General features: G+C 27.6%; 2 protein-coding genes and 1 long non-coding RNA gene across 6 annotated transcripts in view; 2 read left to right on the forward strand and 1 right to left on the reverse strand.

The window, feature by feature from the left end:
- The window catches only part of LOC123266263 (rho guanine nucleotide exchange factor 10-like protein), a 35,228-nt gene that overhangs the window by 13,478 nt on the left and 2,458 nt on the right, over positions 1-19,292 (reverse strand). For 2 of the 3 annotated variants that reach the window (XM_044730408.1, XM_044730407.1), the window contains 2 exons: positions 18,607-18,969; positions 16,579-16,751 (listed from right to left, as the gene is read on the reverse strand). In XM_044730408.1, coding sequence (XP_044586343.1) covers positions 16,579-16,751; positions 18,607-18,969 — 536 coding nt within the window. Of the gene's footprint in view, positions 1-8,190; positions 8,555-16,578; positions 16,752-18,606; positions 18,970-19,292 lie in introns of those variants that run through there. The other variant, XM_044730409.1, reaches the window with a different exon arrangement.
- On the forward strand, positions 926-4,078 carry LOC123266267. Of its 2 annotated transcripts, XR_006509744.1 has the most exons (4): positions 926-1,513; positions 1,598-1,771; positions 3,501-3,725; positions 3,809-4,078. It is a non-coding gene; the product is annotated as an uncharacterized LOC123266267 (long non-coding RNA). The 2 variants fall into 2 exon arrangements; XR_006509745.1 differs by lacking the exons at positions 926-1,513; positions 1,598-1,771 and adding an exon at positions 1,803-2,036.
- LOC123266266 lies at positions 9,273-14,322 on the forward strand. The gene is made up of 5 exons (XM_044730413.1): positions 9,273-9,666; positions 9,771-9,864; positions 11,396-11,498; positions 11,681-11,916; positions 13,552-14,322. The coding sequence occupies exons 1-5, from the start codon at positions 9,636-9,638 to the stop codon at positions 14,093-14,095; spliced, it is 1,008 nt and encodes a 335-aa protein (XP_044586348.1). The 5' UTR covers positions 9,273-9,635; the 3' UTR covers positions 14,096-14,322.

Genomic DNA, 19,292 nt, shown 5'->3' on the forward strand with positions numbered 1-19,292 from the left:
TTAATTAGACTCTTCAGTCCTTACAGCTTCACTCACCAGCTCTCTTCTAAAATGTGACACGAGCCTCGTAAAAATGAATAAAAAAGCGATATTAGATTATATATTAATATTACTACAAGGCAATTGCTTCTAGTGTGGGAATTAACGTACGGATACAGGGTCCAGCAATTGAGCTTCGTTGACACCACCAACGGAAGAGAGTGATGTCCGTTTCACTGCTAACTACACACACTTTATTGTTTTAATTAAATAACTCTGTGTTTGTTTATTGGTTAAACTAATTTCAGTTAAATTAATATCTTCTTCTTATTTCTTCTTTTTGATCTTCTTATTTGCACTCATAGATTTGTCAAATCATGCTCTGGTTCGATTTCCGTCTCGACTTACAGTCGTACGGTCAGTTATCGTGGGCTTTACGGAGGCCGCCACCTCCATTCCATCTCCCCAGAAAGATTCCAACCAACTTGGCCTCGACTTGGGTGCAGCACCGAGACCCAGCAGCAATATTATCGGTTCGCATCGCTACAAATACAACACTCTTGATTATTCTCCAATAAATATTATTTTATCCAATGTACCACATAGAAAAAAAAATGTTCTTGAATCATATAATTTTGAAGAACTTAATATTCTTGATTTAAGGAAATTTTTCTTGATTTAAAGAAATTTTACTTTATATGATAGAATGATTTGTTTATAATTAAAAATATTTGTTAATATTTAACAAATCATTTATTAGAGACCACTTTTTAGTCCTTAAAAATATTTCTTAGTATTTAAAAAGATTTATTAAATACAAACAAATCATTTTAAATACTAAGAAATATTTATTTAATACTAAAAAGTGGTCTCTAATAAATAATTTGTTAACTATTAACAAATATTTTTTAATACAAATAAATCCTTCTATCAGTGTATTCTTGGTTCAAGAATTTTTCTCTTGAATCAAGTTAATTTTTTTTTTCAGTGCAGGCTCTCAAGCTCTCTATAAAACTGGATCACAACCAACTAAAGTATTTCTTCACTTTTAAAACCACCACTGGATTTTTATTGTAAACTTAAAGTCTATAAATTAAAACAAAGAAACAATTATTATTAAAATAAAATCCAACACTTACTAAATTAAATTAATTACTTGATCTTAAAAACTCTCGTTAATAAATCACGTAATCATGATTTGTAAACACAAGATGAAGAAAAATAGAAGAAATATTAGGAGGGAGGAACACTATCAGTTGCTGGTGGATGTTGATAGTCTTGTTGGTCCCCTGGACGCTGTCGTGGTGGTTGTCGTACTCACTCAGTTAAATTATTTCTCGTCAACTCCGAAGCAACCGCAAATAATGCATGTGGGGGAGCCAATTCTACCGGATTCCACCTCCTCGAGCGTTGCATCTCCCATTCTCCGACTTGGCTTTGCCATTCTCCGTCACATTGCCACCAGCGTATATAATAATAATAATAAGAGTAGGTACCAATACTCTCTTGCTTTTACTCCCTCTCTAGTGAGTACGTATGTATTTTTTTATTATTCTTATTATTATTATTGTTGTTATTATTACACTCATATCACGAGTCGTGTACGGTACGCATGTAGAATACAAACCACAAGTTTAACAACTACGTTGCCGTGTTACAAATACATGTGCTGTTGTTCATGATGTTGAGATGCCATTGTCCTTTACTCTCTTGGTGTACCAACTAATACTCCAAACTCACTCCGTGAGAGTACCCGCTTCACTCTATAATATATTGTTCATGTTAATAATAAGTAAGTGTGTTGATTTCTTTTTACATCAATATTAATATTAATATAAATATTTAAATAAAATAAATATTTGTTCCATTACGGTCCTCTTGACGTGGTGGATGAAAAAATAATATTATATCAACACTGGCCTACATGAACAATTGGATTTTCACGTGGGAGTATGCACTGAATTATTAACTTGTCGTTTCTTCTTATTTAAAACTTTGTATCTTTTCTAATTTCTTCATTGTTGTCTTCTTGATTGTGTTTTAGTTTACTGTTTCAGGTGGTCATTCCTCCCGGCACACTGATAGAAGGATTTATTAACTATTAATAATTTAACAATTGAAGACAATTAATTTATTAAATATTTTTTAATATTCAATAAATATTTATTTGAGAAGAAAGTACATTTATTAATAGTAAATAAGTATTTATTAATAGTTGACAAATATTTATGAACAGTTAATAAATATTTTGTTGAGTGAATTTGTTTCGCTTGCAATTTCATATAAAATGAAGATTGCTTATAAACAAAAATTATCTTTATAAATTATTTGCATTAATTATATTACACTAGCAACCTTGCAGTCACTATGTGTCTGCAGTGACTCATGAATTATAAATAAATAAAATTTTGATGGATTAAATAATGACTTTTGTTAAATTGCACTGTACTTTCTTAACTATTGACGATTTTAAAGATATAAGCTCATTTCGATGTTACACTCATCAAGAGCTTTCATTTGAGTACCCACATGCATTTTGATATATTTTTCATATATACATATATATAAATATATGAAAAATTGATGTGAGTACTCAAATGAAAGGTCTTGATGAATGTAACATCGGGATGAGCTTATATCTTTAAAAATGTCAGTAGTTGACAAGATACAAGGTCATTTCTTAATTATTGATATTTTTAAAGATATAAGCTCATCTTGACGTTACTCTCATTAAGAGCTTTCATTTGAGTACCCACTTACATTTTTGATATATTTTTCATATATACATATATATAATATATATAAATATATAAAATATATGAAAAATTGATGTGGGTACTCAAATAAAAAGTCTTGATGAGTGTAACATCGAAATGAGCTTATATCTTTAAAAAAATCAATAGTTTACGAGAAACAAGGTAATTTCTTAATTATGTATCTAGAGATAGAGAATTTTTGAATGCAGCCTAAATACTTATCATAATTAATTGACTATTGATAAGAGTAATATAATTAATATATATAATATATATTAATTATATATAATTAATATAATTAATACATATAAGAGTGATATAAATTCATAAAACCTTGAAAAGCCACAAATTCAAGTCAAGACCTTTGCAATTACACTAAATTTCACCAAAAAAACCAATTTTATCATATGACTATCCTGGACACTAAATTTTTCTTATTTTCTTAATAATATAAATTATAATAACGTTTATTGTAAAATACCAAATTCTATCACAGCTCATAATTATTTTTTATATTTTTAAATCTTAAAAACGTCAATTTTTTTAGTGAATTCAATTATTATCATGTATTCCAGCTATAGGGTTATTAAAAGTGTCAAAAATAAATTGCTATTTTTGCTTTTTATTTCAAATAAATATTTGTTAACAGTTAATAATTTTTATTAAATATAGATAAATCCTTCTATCAGTGCAGCGATTGTAAAATATTACTAAATTATCATGATGATTAAGTTGTTTTTAATTTATTCAAAACTTAATTGACAGGAAAATTTCAAGTGGTCACTGGAGGGTGAAAGAATAAATACATACCAAGAGTGTTAAAAAAATGGGTAACCTGAATTGAAAACGACACAATTTGAATTAAATAAAAGTAATAATAGACAAAAGACCAAACAATCAACTAACTGTCAGTTTAATGAAGAAACTCTATGGGTTTCCGGGAACGTAACTTAGTCAGCTACTCCCTGGTACAATGGCATTAATATAAATGTGTATATAATATAATAATATAATATATAAATACATAGCTGGATTATATTGTGTACCGTATTATAAAATACTCATATGGGCAGGTTGCGATCAGGGAGACCGGTATTATGAATATAGTGCCGCAACAGGCGGGTGACTCGATTTATGTCACGCAATATGTATACAATTGTATTCCAAGCTACTGAACCTCGAGGGAGGAACATTGGACTGTTTTCCTGGGATTTTTCTTCACCAGTATCAACAATATCAATATACATTTGTACAAACACACACATAGAGAACGCATTCCTACACAAATCTATTACAATTTCATTTTCATTGTACTATTAATAAATATTATTACATTTTATTGAACGGCAATAATAGCAACCGAGAAAATTATATTTAATACTGTGATTTATTGATTCTAGTTTTAATATAAATTAACATATGGTTATGTAAATATTTTTTTACTTCGCTAAAGAGAGTTTACTTTCATATTTTTCATGTGGGCGAAAAACTAAGTTTGATTTTATAAAAATTATAATATCAATGAATATTATAAAAATTATGATAATAATTTAAAAAATTCTTAATTATTATTATAATTTTTTTGATATTATCATCTTCTATTAAACTCGTAATTTTACAATTAAAAATATTTAGAAAATATTTTTTAACATTTTCATAACTTTAAATCAATTTTAAAATACTAAAATGAATTATTATATTTAATTAAAATTTTTTTTTACAATAATTAAAGAAATTTTGCTAAATATTTACAAGTGGGGTCAAAGCTTTTAATTTTCATTTTTTTGAACGAAATTTCTATTTGATTTTATTGATATATATTTTTTTTTAAAATACATAAAAAAATGAATAATTAAAAAAAAAAGTAGACTCACAATTTTAACAAGTTTTAAAAATTTTCAAAAAAATTTATAAATTTTTTAGAAAATTGTGATATTCAATTTTTATTTTTAATTGTTCGTTTTTTTTTATGTACTTTTCAGAAAAAAATATATTAAAAACATCAAAAAAAGATAAAATAGAAAATTTATCCAAAAACATGAAAGCCAAAATTTTTTCCAACTTTTGAAGGCAAAAAAGCTATCAAAATCTTTATTTTTTTCTTTCTATTCACGATATTTTTTATCATAAATGCGCTGTAAAAACAAGCAGAATAAAAAAAAATTTGAAAATGTTAATTTTTTACCTAATTATGGCCAAAAATGGGGTTGACTCCACTTGTAAATAATTACCAAAATTTATAAAGATTAAAATAAAATCTTTCAATTAATAATATTATAATCTAATATTTTTTGAAACTTTGAATCAATTTTAATATAATAAAAACTTAAACTAATAAAAAATTTTCTTAGTAATAATTAGAAAAATTTTTTTTAAATTATAACAAAAACTACACAGAAAGAAAAATTTCTTGACTGGAGAATAAAATTCTTGGCTCAAGAAAATTTTCGGGTGCCTGAAGGAAGACCAAAGTTGTGTTGGCCGAAGTAAAAATTTTTCTTGAAATTCTATTCTCGATGGAAGTAATTTTTCAATTGAAATTATCATAAATACTTGATACAATAAATTTTTATTTGATCAAGATTTTTAGATACTTTAGGGAAGCAGTGCCAGTTACTTTAGCTAAGAAAAAAATTTTCTCACCTTGAGAAAATTTTTCTCTTGAATATTTGATACCCATTTTATATTATTTTAGCGTTTAATTATACATATTGAATAAAAAAAATGATTCAATATTATTTGATCTTCCCATTTGACATGTTAATCAATAAAAATATTAATGAAAATTTACTTCTATCTTTATATTTAATTTTTTGGAGCAAGAGAGAAATTTTCTCAAAACAAGAAAATTTACTTCTATCAAGAACTAAATTTTTTTGGAGCAAGAGGCTGAATTTTCTCAAAACAACAAGATTTTCTTGACTTAAATAAATTTTCTTGGATCAAGATACGTATTTCTTATAGCAAGAGAATTAATTTTGTTGGAATAAGTGAAATTTCTTGTGTCAAAAAAAAAATTTTTTTTGCTCATGAAAATAATTAGGAAGAAAAATATTTTCTTGGCTCAAGTGAACCTTTGTTTTTCTGTGTACTATAAAATAAACAGAGTAAAAATGTTATGAAGTATAAACTATGTATAACATATTGAGTTTAAAAAGGTACACAATAAAACTAAATTGTTTGAATGTAACAGCGTGAGTAAACGTTCTCATTTTGGCATACATTAGTTGTTGATGCTGAGAAATTCAACAGGATAGTATGTGAGTAAGCGTTGTATGCATATACACACATTATCAAATGAAAGAGTATGCTAGAGTTTAGTCGCTTGAGTTTAATCATGCGGGCACAATAACGTCCTTCGTAGTGACCGACTTCCGGCCAGGCGTCAATTCACGCTTGTGTGTCTATTCTGATGTGTACATACACTCAATACTCAATGGACAAATATACGTTGATCGTTGATGCACATACATATGTTGGATATATTTCTCTTTACTCTATCGGTGGGTCATTCCCCATGTCCATTAAATAACATTCACTATTCAGCTGACACTTTAAAACGTTTGCTGTTTAAAAAATAAAAACATAAACAACGTTATTGTCTTTAATGGATATTATTTCATTTAGTTATGGTAATAGTAATAATAATAACAATATTTTTTTATTATCTGGTCGTGGACTCACGCGGTTATTTCAAAAGCCTAATTTAGACTTAACAACGGCGAACACAAGGCACTTGAACGCCGAACCGGACTTAGTCATCGTCTTCGTGTCGCCGCAAAGTGAAAGACACTCTATGTTAAGAGAAGCTACAAGGTGAAGTGTAAGATATTAAGTAAGAATTTAATACACAAACCGTTGAGAGTTATTATTACATACGCGCTCGAATAATCGCCGAACACTCATTTATTATAATTTATTCCATCATCTAGTTTTTTATCTCTTTAACTCTATTTTGGCAACTATTTTTATGTTTGAGATGTTAATCATTACTTTCTGTGGTATATACTGATAAAAAAATTTATTTTATTCATGAGTAATAACCCAAGAAAATTATTTTGAAATATTAGATCATCTTTGATTCATCAAAAAAATTTACAAAAATTTTTTCAATTAATTAAAGATGGTTTAACTCTTTAAAATAATTTTTTTGGTTCAAATTTTGTGCTTTTGAATAAAGATAATTTTTTTGTCCGTCTAATTATTATAAATATTTTTTTTACAATTGTTTTTAAATTTTTAAATTTTGTAAAAATTTCAGTAATATTTTATCTAATAAAATTCAGTTAATTAAAAATTCTAACATATGTTGACTCTAAATAGAAAGCATACATTTGATTTCAATACTAAAGAAGAAATAGATAATTTTTCAATATTTTTTTTTTAACAAAAATATTTAATTATTTTTTATCATTAAAAATTCTCCAAAAAATTCTAATTTCTTCTTATTAATATTAAATTTAATTAACAATATCAACAAATATTAAGAGAATTAAAAAATTTAAATATTTTTTTATCATTAAAAATTCTTCAAAAAATTTGAATTTCTTCTTATAAATATTAAATTTAATTAACAATATCAACAAATATTAAAAGAATTCAGAAATTTAAATATTTTTTATCATTAAAAAATCTCCAAAAAATTTCAATTTCTTCTTATTAATATAAAATTTAATTACCAATATCAACAAACATTAAAAGAATGAAAGAATTTTAATATTTTTTATCATTTAAAAATTTTTAATATTTTTCATCATTAAAAATTCTCTAAAAAATTTCAATTTCTTCTTATAAATATTAAATTTAAATAACAATATCAACAAACATTAAAAGAATTAAAAAATTTTGATATTTTTTATCATTAATAAATTTCCAAAAAATTTTTATTTCTTCTTATTAATAGTAAATTTAATTAACAATATCAACAAACATTAAAATAATTCAAAAATTCAAATTAAAGTAATAAAAATTCCAAAATTATGGATAAAAAATTAAAACTTCAAAAATCCAAATTTATGTTAATAAATACATCAAAAATAATTTTCCAAGTTCCATCCAGTGCACCGGTTAGTACCCACAATGAAAAGTAGATAAATAACACAATGTAGTATAACAAAACAGAAACCGAAGCTGAAGAAGTTTCAAAGTAAAGAGTACTCTCCAAGGTCTGGCAACGCCGCGCTGTCTAGTTGAAATCTCCATGGGTGTCATTCTCTCTTTACTTAGTTCCTTTCTTTATCTTCTCTCCCTTTCTTGATCTTCTCCCTTGGGGCAGCTTGTCTTAGAAAACCAGCTCCAAAACGTTTAAAACACTCGCCAGAATATTAAATGGACCGTACACAAAATCTTCACTCGTGTATTAATACTAAACTATTCTACTCATTATAAATAAAAATTTTAACAATTTAGTATTAACAATAAAAAAAAACAACAATTTAATTTAAAAAAAACTTACACTTGATGAGTACAACACCATTGTGCATTTCTTCCATGTCTCAGCGAAGAAAAGTTTTATAAACACCGGGTAGTCAGCCTCCTCGGGGGTTCCGCGAGGAGGCTGGCCTACGATCCACCTGCGTGATTTATCTCCAGGTTGGAATTGAGGGGAGATCTTCAAAACTGAATGCTATTATCCAAACGTACACCCACACTTTAAACATGAACTAGCACTACTTAATATTTACACACATGTAGCACATAAAATCTAACATTAAAATGTTGGATGATAAATTTTTAAAATAAATAAATCATATTAAAAGACAACATTGTTCTGGTTGGTGAATTAACCGAATGATTGTTTAAAAATTACCACCAAAAAGTTGGAGTAAACAATTTTTTGACGATAACCACACACCGTAACAGCATGATGGCGGGCGTGAGTGAGTGTACTCTGAATTCTCCGGGTGAGCAGAGTTGCGGCGGTCTCTGGTATCAGCGTTTCGCGTACTGCTGAGGCTGAGGGCGGTTAAAAAAGCCCGTGAACAGAAACAGCGGAACGGAAACCAAACGTTTGGAGTAGAGGGGAATCATGTGGTGATTCTACGTATACTGCTTGGTAGGGTAGTCGGGAAAGGGAAATGTTGAAGAAGGGACTGGAGAGCAAGAGGAATTGCTCTATGTTATATGTTTTATACTCAATGTACTATACGGAGTGAATTTAAACGAGGACAAAATAATCCGGCATTCCTGCTAGAGCGATCGAGATCTTTTTTAGAGACAGAGAGGGAAGAAATAGAATAGAATAAACTAGAATAGATATAATCCAATAGCATGAATGAGAGAGATGATATTAGCTGGTGGATTTAATAGACGTGAGGAAGATAAAGTAGTGGTAATAAAAACTCGTCTTGTGTTGGAGCCAACCGAAAGACGGCGCCAGTTCGTGGCGCTCTTCTGTAGGATGATCACAGGTTTCTTCTTATCAACAAAGGAACTCTGAAACATTATTATTATGTTAGTTTTTATTTTTTTTTTTATTTATGTTTCCAGTGATAAGACAACTGCTGATAGGGAAAATAAATATCAACTTACATGAGTCAATTGCAGGCTGTTTAGTTTGGGAACCTTAAATTGGGGTGAAGATAAATTATTGAAGCGATGATGATGATAGAGCTTGGTGATTTAACGGCTCTTGCTTCAAAGTCTTGCATTGAGAGATGAGATAAAAGCAATGAGTTTGCGTACCCAAGAATACTATCCCCACTGCTATGCAGTTTACGAGACAATTTCGCAATTACCTAAGTCACTTATCCCTACTCTAGCTTTGTCTGATCTTGCTATTATTGTCGTCTTTGAGAACTTAAACGAGGTCTAGTTTTTAGTACGCATTTAAATTTTAAGAGTAAATAATATAACTATTGTGAAGATTGTTTCGATAATTCTTTTAGATATCATCGTGATATGACACACATTTATCACGCAAAATTTAGATGTCAGTTTGTTATTTTATTCTGTTCTATTTTTCTAATTGATTTTTTTATATTTAAAAGGTATTAAGAGTTTATTTGGCCTAATTGGTTTGATTTATTGTTTAAGGGACGGAAAATTTGACCCTGAAGTTTATACGACTGAGAAAAGAAAATGGAAAATTATTTACAGGAAGAAAATATTCGGCCCAAGCCGGCTGGGAGTAAGTAAAAATTTTTTATTTCTTCCCATTTTTTTCTCCTTAATTTATATTTTTTAAATAAGGTAAATATTTACAAGTTGGAACGAAATTTCTTTTTGATTTCATTGATATATTTTTTTTTTTTAATAAATAAAAAAATGAACAATTAAAAAAAAAAAGTTGATTATCACAATTTTGACAAATTTTCAAAAAAATTCATAAATTTTTTATAAAATTGTGATATTCAATTTTTTCTTTAAATTGTTCGTTTTTTTATGTACTTTTCAAAAAAAATATATATCAAAAAAAGATAAAATAGAAATTTTATCCAAAAACATGAGAGCCAAAATTTTTTTCAATTTTTAAGGGCAAAAAAGCTATCAAAATCTTTTTTTTTTTCTTTCATGACATTTTTCATTACAAATGCGCCATAAAAAACAAGCAGAATCAAAAAAAAATTTGAAAATGTTAATTTTTCACCGAGTTATGGCCACAAATGGGGTTGACCCCACTTGTAAATAATTACCAAAATTTTTTAAAATTATAATAAAATATTTAAATTAATAATATTATAATCTAATATTTTTTGAGACTTTAAATCAATTTTAAAATAATAAAAACTTAAATTAATTAAAAACTTTCTTAACAATAATTAAAAAAAATTTTTATTCAATTATGACGAAAACTACTATGAAATAAATAGCACCGAAAAAACAGAGTAAAAATGTTATGAAGTTTTATCTACTTTTTTGTGTTATTCAAGAGTGTATTCGCTGAGTTGAGTAAATGGTAAATATTTACAAGTGGGTTCCATCATTTTAATTTTCATTTTTTTGAACGAAACTTCTATTTGATTTCATTGATATATTATTTTTTTTCAAAAATACATGAAAAAATGAACAATTAAAAAAAAAAAGTTATTTATCACAATTTTAACAAGTTTTCAATAAAATTTATAAATTTTTTAGAAAATTGTGCTATTCAACTTTTTTCTTAATTGTTCGTTTTTTATGTACTTTTCAAAAAAAAAATATATCAAAAACATCAAAAAAAGATAAAATAGAAAATTTATCCAAAAACATGAAAGCCAAAATTTTTTCCAACTTTTGAAGGCAAAAAAGCTATCAAAATCTTTATTTTTTTCTTTGACGACATTTTTTTATCATAAATGTGCCATAAAAACAAGCAGAATACAAAAAAATTAAAAAAATGTTAATTTTTCACCTAGATATGGCCAAAAATAGGGTTGACCCCACTTGTAAATAATTACCCAATTCTTTTCAATCAGTATTCTTAACCAGGGTTTCATCTTCTTGATTTGAGTTGAAAAATCTTCAAACTAAGAAATTTTTCTTTATTATTCAAATAAATTTTACTTGATTCAAACTTTTTTGTCTCTTAATTTAAAGACATGAAAATTTTTTGAAATTATTTTTTTGGTTCAAAAATTTTTCTCTTGATGGCCCAAAATAGGGTTGACCCCACTTGAAAATAATTACCTAAAATCAATATTCCACAAAAAAAAAGAGTGATTACTTTTAATAAATTCCAGACATATTTTACGACAAATGAAAGTCGAATTTCCGACGATAATGGCTGACGTGCACTATCGAGTACTGAAGAAGAAATGGTCAAACTTACTCCAGCAGTACAAAGTGAGCGAATAATTTCTTTGAAGACAACTACGAGTGTATGTGTGTGCAACGAGCTGAATTATTAAAAGTCATCTAGCCTAATTAAATAACATAACACACTAATTGGTCAATCCCACATAACAATAAATTAATCGGTCACATAATCCCTACATATTTCATTTAAAGTAGTTTATGTCTGAAAGGAACTGAAGAATCCAGTCCATGGGGACAAGAACAATGCGGACGACGTATCTTGGCCATTCTACAGCGCTATTGATGAAATAGTTTCGAGTTGTAATAAAATTACTCAATCTAATCAGAATCAGCAAATTCTTTACGACAATCAAATTGATCCTCATCAATTTCTGTATGTCTCTGTGAATTCCGATGAGCAGCCTGAAGAAGAAATAGCTCCTTGCTCTTCTAAAAGTTCAACAAGGTTGTATTATAGCATTAATTATTTTTTTAAAAGAGGTAAAGTACCCAGTACTTGAACAGACTTCGAATTATAATACAAAATCCGTATATTTATTATAAGTAATATGCGCATGTTATAATTACTCAATGATACAGTAATTGATTTCTGTAAGTTTTTTCAATTGTAAATCAAAACAATTATATTTTTGTTAACTTAAAAGTTGACATGTCGAGAATAGCTGATAGATGCAATTTTTTTCATGAAACTGGTACTAAACCGAAAACCGAACAATCAGTAAAAAAAAACGGTATATCATCATTTTAAGTAAAAAAAATTGTACCACCCAATGAAATAGTCTTTTCTAAATAATACATATTTTTTGCAAAGACGTAAATTATAATTTTTATATTAAATTTTAGCGTCTAACTATACCCAGAACTTGAACATGCTGGGGCCGTATAATTTTAACAGCACTGTAATCTCTAATAGGTTTATAGACTAGTAATCAGAATTGTGATTTGTATTAATTACGGCAAATTAAATAAGTTTTATAGCTAAAAATTAGTGTAAAATATTATTGAACGTTTTGAATTGAGTTTTTTTTTATTTATAATTGAAAATTTGCTTTGTCATTCATAAAAAACGTAATTGAAAAATTAAATACAAATATTTTTCATTTTTAAATGAACATATTAAATATTCATAGTATTATTTTTAATATTAATCAATAATAAGTTATAATTCTTTTGATATTTCAATAAAACGTTCAAAATTTTTGCTGTACTTGTTGTCCTATATTTTATTAGTTCAACTACTGCTCCCGGAGTATTCAACTACTTTGGCTTGTTAGAATTAATTATTTAACTACTACTCCTTTGATAGTCTATCTTAAAAACATTGTCAAAATATTAATATTTAATTATCTAGGTTATTTTGCACTTCAAAATTGTTTATATTTTCATGAAAATCACTAATCTTAACAGCCCTCTAATTTATAATAGTTTATAGACTAGTGATCAGCATTGTTATTTGTATTAATTACTGCAAATTAAACAAGTTTTATAGCTAGAAATTAAGTGTAGTTAAAAATTATTGAACGTTTTGAATTGAATTTTTTTGATTTATAATTGAAAATTTGCTTTGTCATTCATAAAAAATGTAATTGAAAAATTAAATACAAATATTTCTCATTTTTAAATGAACATATTAAATATTCATAGTATTATTTTTAATATTAATCAATAATATGTTATAATTCTTTTGATATTTCAATAAAACGTTCAAAATTTTTGCTGTACTTGTTGTCCTATATTTTATTAGTTCAACTACTGCTCCCGGAGTGTTCAACTACTGCGACTTGTCAGAATTTATTGTTCAACTACTACTCCTTTCATAGTCTATCTTAAAAACGTTGTCAAAATATAAATATTCAATTATCTTTGTTATTTTGCGCTTCAATCAACTTAAAATTGTTTATATTTTCATGAAAATCACTAATTTGAACTAATAATTACATCTTTATAATTAAAAAGTAGAGTCAAATACGTTTTACTTTGAAAACTGTTCAACTATTGGGTACTTCACCTTACCTAAAAAATAAAAATAAGTTAGTTATATCCAGTTCAACTTGTAAGAAAGCAATAATTGTATTTTTAGATCTAAAAGAATGAATGGAGACTTACCGGACGTAACAATTTCATCTCGGAAATGTATAAAAGACTCTCCGGCACTTGACACAAGTCAAGTACCACTGGCTCAAGCGCCATTAAACCTCCGTGCCAATACATATGGAGTTAAAACAAAAATTCAAATGACTCCGTTAGTCAATGTCAGAGACGTAACGAAGCTCAGGCGAACTACCACGGAAAATCGTTCTCGGGTTCCACAACAGCAGCAGCAGCAGCAGCCGCAACACCAGCAGCTGCATATTATCCGGACGACAGTGAATCATGTCAAGAGGACAAGCCAGTCTCTCAACAGGGATTCTAGCAGGCTCAAAAGACTCCGCAAAACCTTAGTGCAAACATACCCCCCAACTTCCACCTCGACGATGTTAAATGTCAATGAAAATCACAGCAGTGAGCTGATAAGAAAATTAAATGAATTCATTGTTTACACTAAAAGGCGCGACGAAGAACATCGCATTATTATGATAAGAATTCTTGAATCCGTTGAAAAAATAGCCAATAAAATTGATTAATTATTATTCTTCCTGTTATTTAAAATTAATAAATGGAAATTATAATAATAAATTGGTATTTAATAGATTTTAAATTTACTTTCTAGTAATTCTAGAGTATACCGTAAATCACTGGTCTTTGGTGAGAAAGTTTTAAACACTAATAGTGTGTTACACTAAGCAGTATTTAATTTTATAATCATAAGAATTTATAATAAATTAGAAAAAAAAATATGTCTAATAAATTATAATTTGTAAAAGTTTTAAATTCCTGAGTAAATATTGAATAAAAAAAATGACAAGACTTTTTTTGTGATAAATTTAATTTAAAAAAAGATTCTTATCAGTTTCTTATTCTTACCCAGACTTGAAATAAAAACTTCAAATTTATAAAAATATAAATTTTTAAACTACTTTAAGGTAGTTGTCATGGTAAAATATTGTCAAAAAATTTGAGATTATTTATACGCGTTGCATAAAGAATTGTAATTCTAAAGTTAAATTATTTCTAAATCGACAGATGGAACATTGAAATCGCTAGAGGACTCAGACCGACTTCTGGAAAAATATTCAGGATTGGATTGATGGGAATTAATGCTAACTTGCTAATTGTTGACAAACTTCTCCAAGCTTTGGACGAAGTGTTGAACTTCGCGAGACAAAGTCGGCTTCAATAATACATGGAATTGTTTTTCATTTTTAATTTTGATATTATCTGAGAAAATTTTGGTGAAGAAGATAAATTAGGTCTTATACTATTGTAATACAGCATGGGAAGTATCAAGAGTTTTTATAAACATTAAGGTAGTTGTCATGGTACAATATTGTCAAAAAATTAGAGATTATACGCGCCGCAAAAGTATATGAGCTTGTAGCTAAGTAATCCATAATTTCTATGCAAGACTGTACCCGTGGAGACGCAACCCATACAATTGTTTCTGTCCGACTCCGTAGATATATACTTTTTCATAAATTGTTGAACTTTAATCCGTTATTTATAAATAATTAGACGGTCAAAAATTTTTTTTATTTTTTTTTAAACTCACAACAAATACATTAAAAGACTGTCAGTTTTTTGAAAGTTTCTGACAATTAGTTTTTTTTTTTATAACTAAGAAACTGGTACAGAACTGCAGAGAGCGTATGCAATCAATGTTAAGTATTCAATTTTTAATTGAATTCATCTCGGGTTATAGGTAGTCAATCGACTTCAAATTTTTAGAGTAATTGTATCATCATGCCCTTAATAATTATACAAAAATTTAGAATTTTCTGACGGTATGCCTTAACCATGACAACTACCTTAATTAAAACCTGGAGTTTCAGGTAGCATTAATTAGCAAAGATTTGTTATTTTTTAGTGATTAATTAAAACATGAGACTTTAAGCCAAGCGGTGTTCTGTGCGTTACCGTTAACACAGCGAAAGAGTAACATGTGTGGATACAATATAATACACGAATGTTTATTATGAATGCAATATGTGGTGATGTATATTAATGTGTGTTGTGTAAAATATACGAGGGGAAGCGTGCACGTGGCTTGCATCTGCTTCTCAGCTTCTCCATGTTCGACGGGTGACCCTTTGCTGACCCTTACCAAGTACCAATAATTAACTGTACTGTGAGGGCAGAACTTTTAGTTGTCTTGAGAGTTGAGACCTAGTGTGAGCGCATTCGTGCGCATACTGCTTACGTCACACACAATCTCCTCAAGCTCTCACGATTCTCTTATTATTATTATCATTATCATCATATTACACACATACAGACCCAAGTGTATGTAAACATATTACACCCAGCCGGATGATTTACATTACTCCTTAAAATATTCAATTTACTTTTTAATTAAACATCAATATCATTAGATCATTAGTGTTAAAAAACTTTTTCGTAAACATCCTTAATGATTAATAATGTAATACTTTATATTACTTAACATACACAGAAAGAAAAATTTCTTAACTGAAGAACAAAATTCTTGGCTCAAGAAAATTTTCGGGTGCCTGAAGGAAGACCGAAGTTGTGTTGGCCGAAGTAAAAATTTTTCTCTTGAATATTTGATACCCATTTTATGTTATTTTAGTGTGCAATTATACATATTGAATGAAAAGAAATGATTCAATATTATTTGATCTTCCCATTTGATATGCTAATCAATAAAAATATTAATGAAAATTTACTTCTATCTTTATATTTAATTTTTTGGAGCAAGAGAGAAATTTTCTCAAGACAAGAAAATTTACTTCTATCAAGAACTAAATTTTTTTGGAGCAAGAGGCTGAATTTTCTCAAAACAACAAGATTTTCTTGACTTAAATAAATTTTCTTGGATCAAGATACGTATTTCTTACAGCAAGAGAATTAATTTTGTTGGAATAAGTGAAATTTCTTGTGTCAAAAAAAAATTTTTTTTTTCGCTCAAGAAATTAATTAAGAAGAAAAATATTTTCTTGGCTCAAGTGAACCTTTTTTTCTGTGTATAGATTGTAATTCTAAGACTTACCGGTAAGTTTATTCTGAAAGACCTGGAGTTTTTTCCATCCTTTCCAGCCTTTCCTCCAAATCATCGACGCTTTTGTCTTGCGGTTCTGGTGACTACTGCCGATAAGTTTGGTGCAGGACGTCGAGGCAATAGATGATTTTTCCCATTCTCTTCTCAATGAACCGAGACCCGATCTGAAAAATTTATTACTGTTTAAATCAACATATTATCACTGTCGGTTTAAAATGTTATTGTATATGAAAGTAAATAAATAGTCTCAGCTATGCATAATGCGGAAGTTTGACATTATTTGTATACACGTTCATAAACATCTACATAAGTATATGTTTATGTTTTTATATATTATTCTAGATACTCTATACTATATACTATCGAGAGTGACAGTAGTAGAAAGTGAATATAGAAGGAGAATGCCCGAGTATAAATTAATCTTCTACGACACTTTGGTTATAAGAGTTTCTTGCATGCATGTTCATTTTAAATCTTTTTTTTTGTCAATTCAATCAGCTTTTTTTCACGTTATACCAATCATTATATTGTAATTTCACATATGTACAATAGAAACTTGTCACTTAACCAATTATTATATAATGGATGTTGAATAAAAATTCTAGAATTTTTTTTAAATTATTTTGTGTTGAATAATTACTCGTACGTGGTCAAGTAATGCATAAAAATTGGTAATTATTTACAAGTGGGGCCAAACATTTTAATTTTCATTTTTTGAACGAAATTTCTATTTGATTTTATTGATAATAAAAAATGAACAATTAAAAAAAAAAAAAAAGTTGATTATTACAATTTTAACAAATTTTCAAAAAAATTTATCAATTTTTTAGAAAATTTTGATACTCAACTTTTTTTTAATTGTTCATTAAATTTTAAGAGTAAATAATACAGCTGGCAATTGTGAAGACGATTGTTTCAATAAATTTTTTAGATATCATCGTGATATGACACACATTTATCACGCGAAATTTAGATGTCAATTTGTCATTTTATTCTGTTCTATTTTGCTAATCAATTTTTTTCTATTCAAAAAATATAAAGAGTTTATTTGGCCTAATTGTTTTGATTTATTGTTTAAGGGACGGAAAATTTTACCCTGAAGTTTATACGACTGAGAAAAGAAAATGGAAAATTATTTACTGGAAGAAAATATTCTCCTAAAGCCGGCTGGAAGTAAGTGAAAATTTTTTATTTCTTCCCATTTTTTATACTTTATTTATAGTTTTTAAATAAGGTAAATATTTACAAGTGGGATCAACCATTTTAGTTTTCATTTTTTTGAACGAAATTTCTATTTTATTGACATATTTATTTTTCAAAAATACATAAAAAAATGAACAAAACAAAAAAGAAAAGTCGATTATTACAATTTTAACAAATTAAAAAAAAAATTTATAAATTTTTTATAAAATTGTGATATTTAACTTTTTTTTTTTAAATGAATTTTTCAAAAAAAAATATATAAAAAACATCAAAAAAAGATAAAATAGAAATTTTATCCAAAAACATGAGCCAAAATTTTTTCCAACTTTTGAAGGCAAAAAAGCTGTCGAAATCTTTATTTTTTCCTTTAACGACATTTTTTATCATAAATGCGCCGTAAAAACAAGCAGAATAAAAAAAAATTAAAAAATATTAATTTTTCACCTACACGGAAAAAACAAGATGATACTGGATATTATCCCAGATTATACTGAGTGAAAAAATTTTCAGATAGTAGCTAGTATAATTCAGATTACAATGAGTATAATCCAGATATCACGCAGTATAATCTGGATTTTTTTTAGCTACTATCTGAATTTTTTTTTCACCTCAGATATCACTGAGTATAATCTGGGATAATATCCAGTATCATCTTGTTCTTTCTGTGTAGTTATGGCCCAAAATGGGTTGACTTGTAAATAATTACCAAAAAATTTTCCAATTGCGAATTTAAAATTATTTTCCTGACAAATTACAATATTAATAGTGAAGATATTATTTACAATTATTTAGACTATTTTCTCGGTGAAAATATACCTATAGCTAGCACTGGAGCTCCCACTGAACCCGCTGTCCAGGTCACAGCCAACAAAATGATGCGCCGAGGGTATTGAATCCTCGTGACGCGGACCCTGGGATGACAAAAAACTCGAGGAAGCGATTCTCTTGGCATTGTCGATATTACTGTTTCCATAACGCCCTTTCTCGACCTCCTCATTTTCGTTGGCAACATTATTATCATCCTCGTTCTCATTATCCTCAGCCGTGCTGGGCATTAGCATCGCCTCTACACTGAGATTCAGCTCGCCGAGGACTCGACGGTGACGTGACTGAACTCTACGAACTTCCTCAGCGACCAGCGAACGATGCGAATCACTGAGTCCGTATCGACATTGCTTACTAAAAATAAAAATAATTTAATTAAAATTGAAAATAAAATATTTTTTTAATCAAACAAGAAAATTTTTATGAGTTTAATAATGTAAAATAGCTGAATAAAATAAACAAATATTAAATTTAAAATTAAATATTATTATTGACTTTATTCTTTGAATGGAGACTGTTGTTTCTAACGAAAATACCAAACAATAAAATAAAACAAAGGATTTTAATGTTCTTGACTTTAAATGGGCTCTCTGTTCTACTCCTAAAATAAAATTTTAAATCAATTTAGTTCATTCAAAACGAAGGATATAATTATGAAGCCAGTAGAAAAAGTTAAC

The sequence above is a fragment of the Cotesia glomerata genome, linkage group LG5 (assembly GCF_020080835.1).
Source record: "Cotesia glomerata isolate CgM1 linkage group LG5, MPM_Cglom_v2.3, whole genome shotgun sequence".
NCBI classification, from domain to species: Eukaryota; Metazoa; Arthropoda; class Insecta; order Hymenoptera; family Braconidae; genus Cotesia; species Cotesia glomerata.

Excerpts from the sequence above, each read along its gene's own strand:
- LOC123266266 (XM_044730413.1), top strand. The coding sequence starts at position 9,636 with ATGACACACATTTATCACGCAAAATTTAGAT. Across the intron at positions 9,865-11,395 it reads TCGGCCCAAGCCGGCTGGGA|ACATATTTTACGACAAATGA; the intron begins GTAAGTAAAAAT and ends AATAAATTCCAG. Across the intron at positions 11,499-11,680 it reads ACTTACTCCAGCAGTACAAA|GAACTGAAGAATCCAGTCCA; the intron begins GTGAGCGAATAA and ends TATGTCTGAAAG.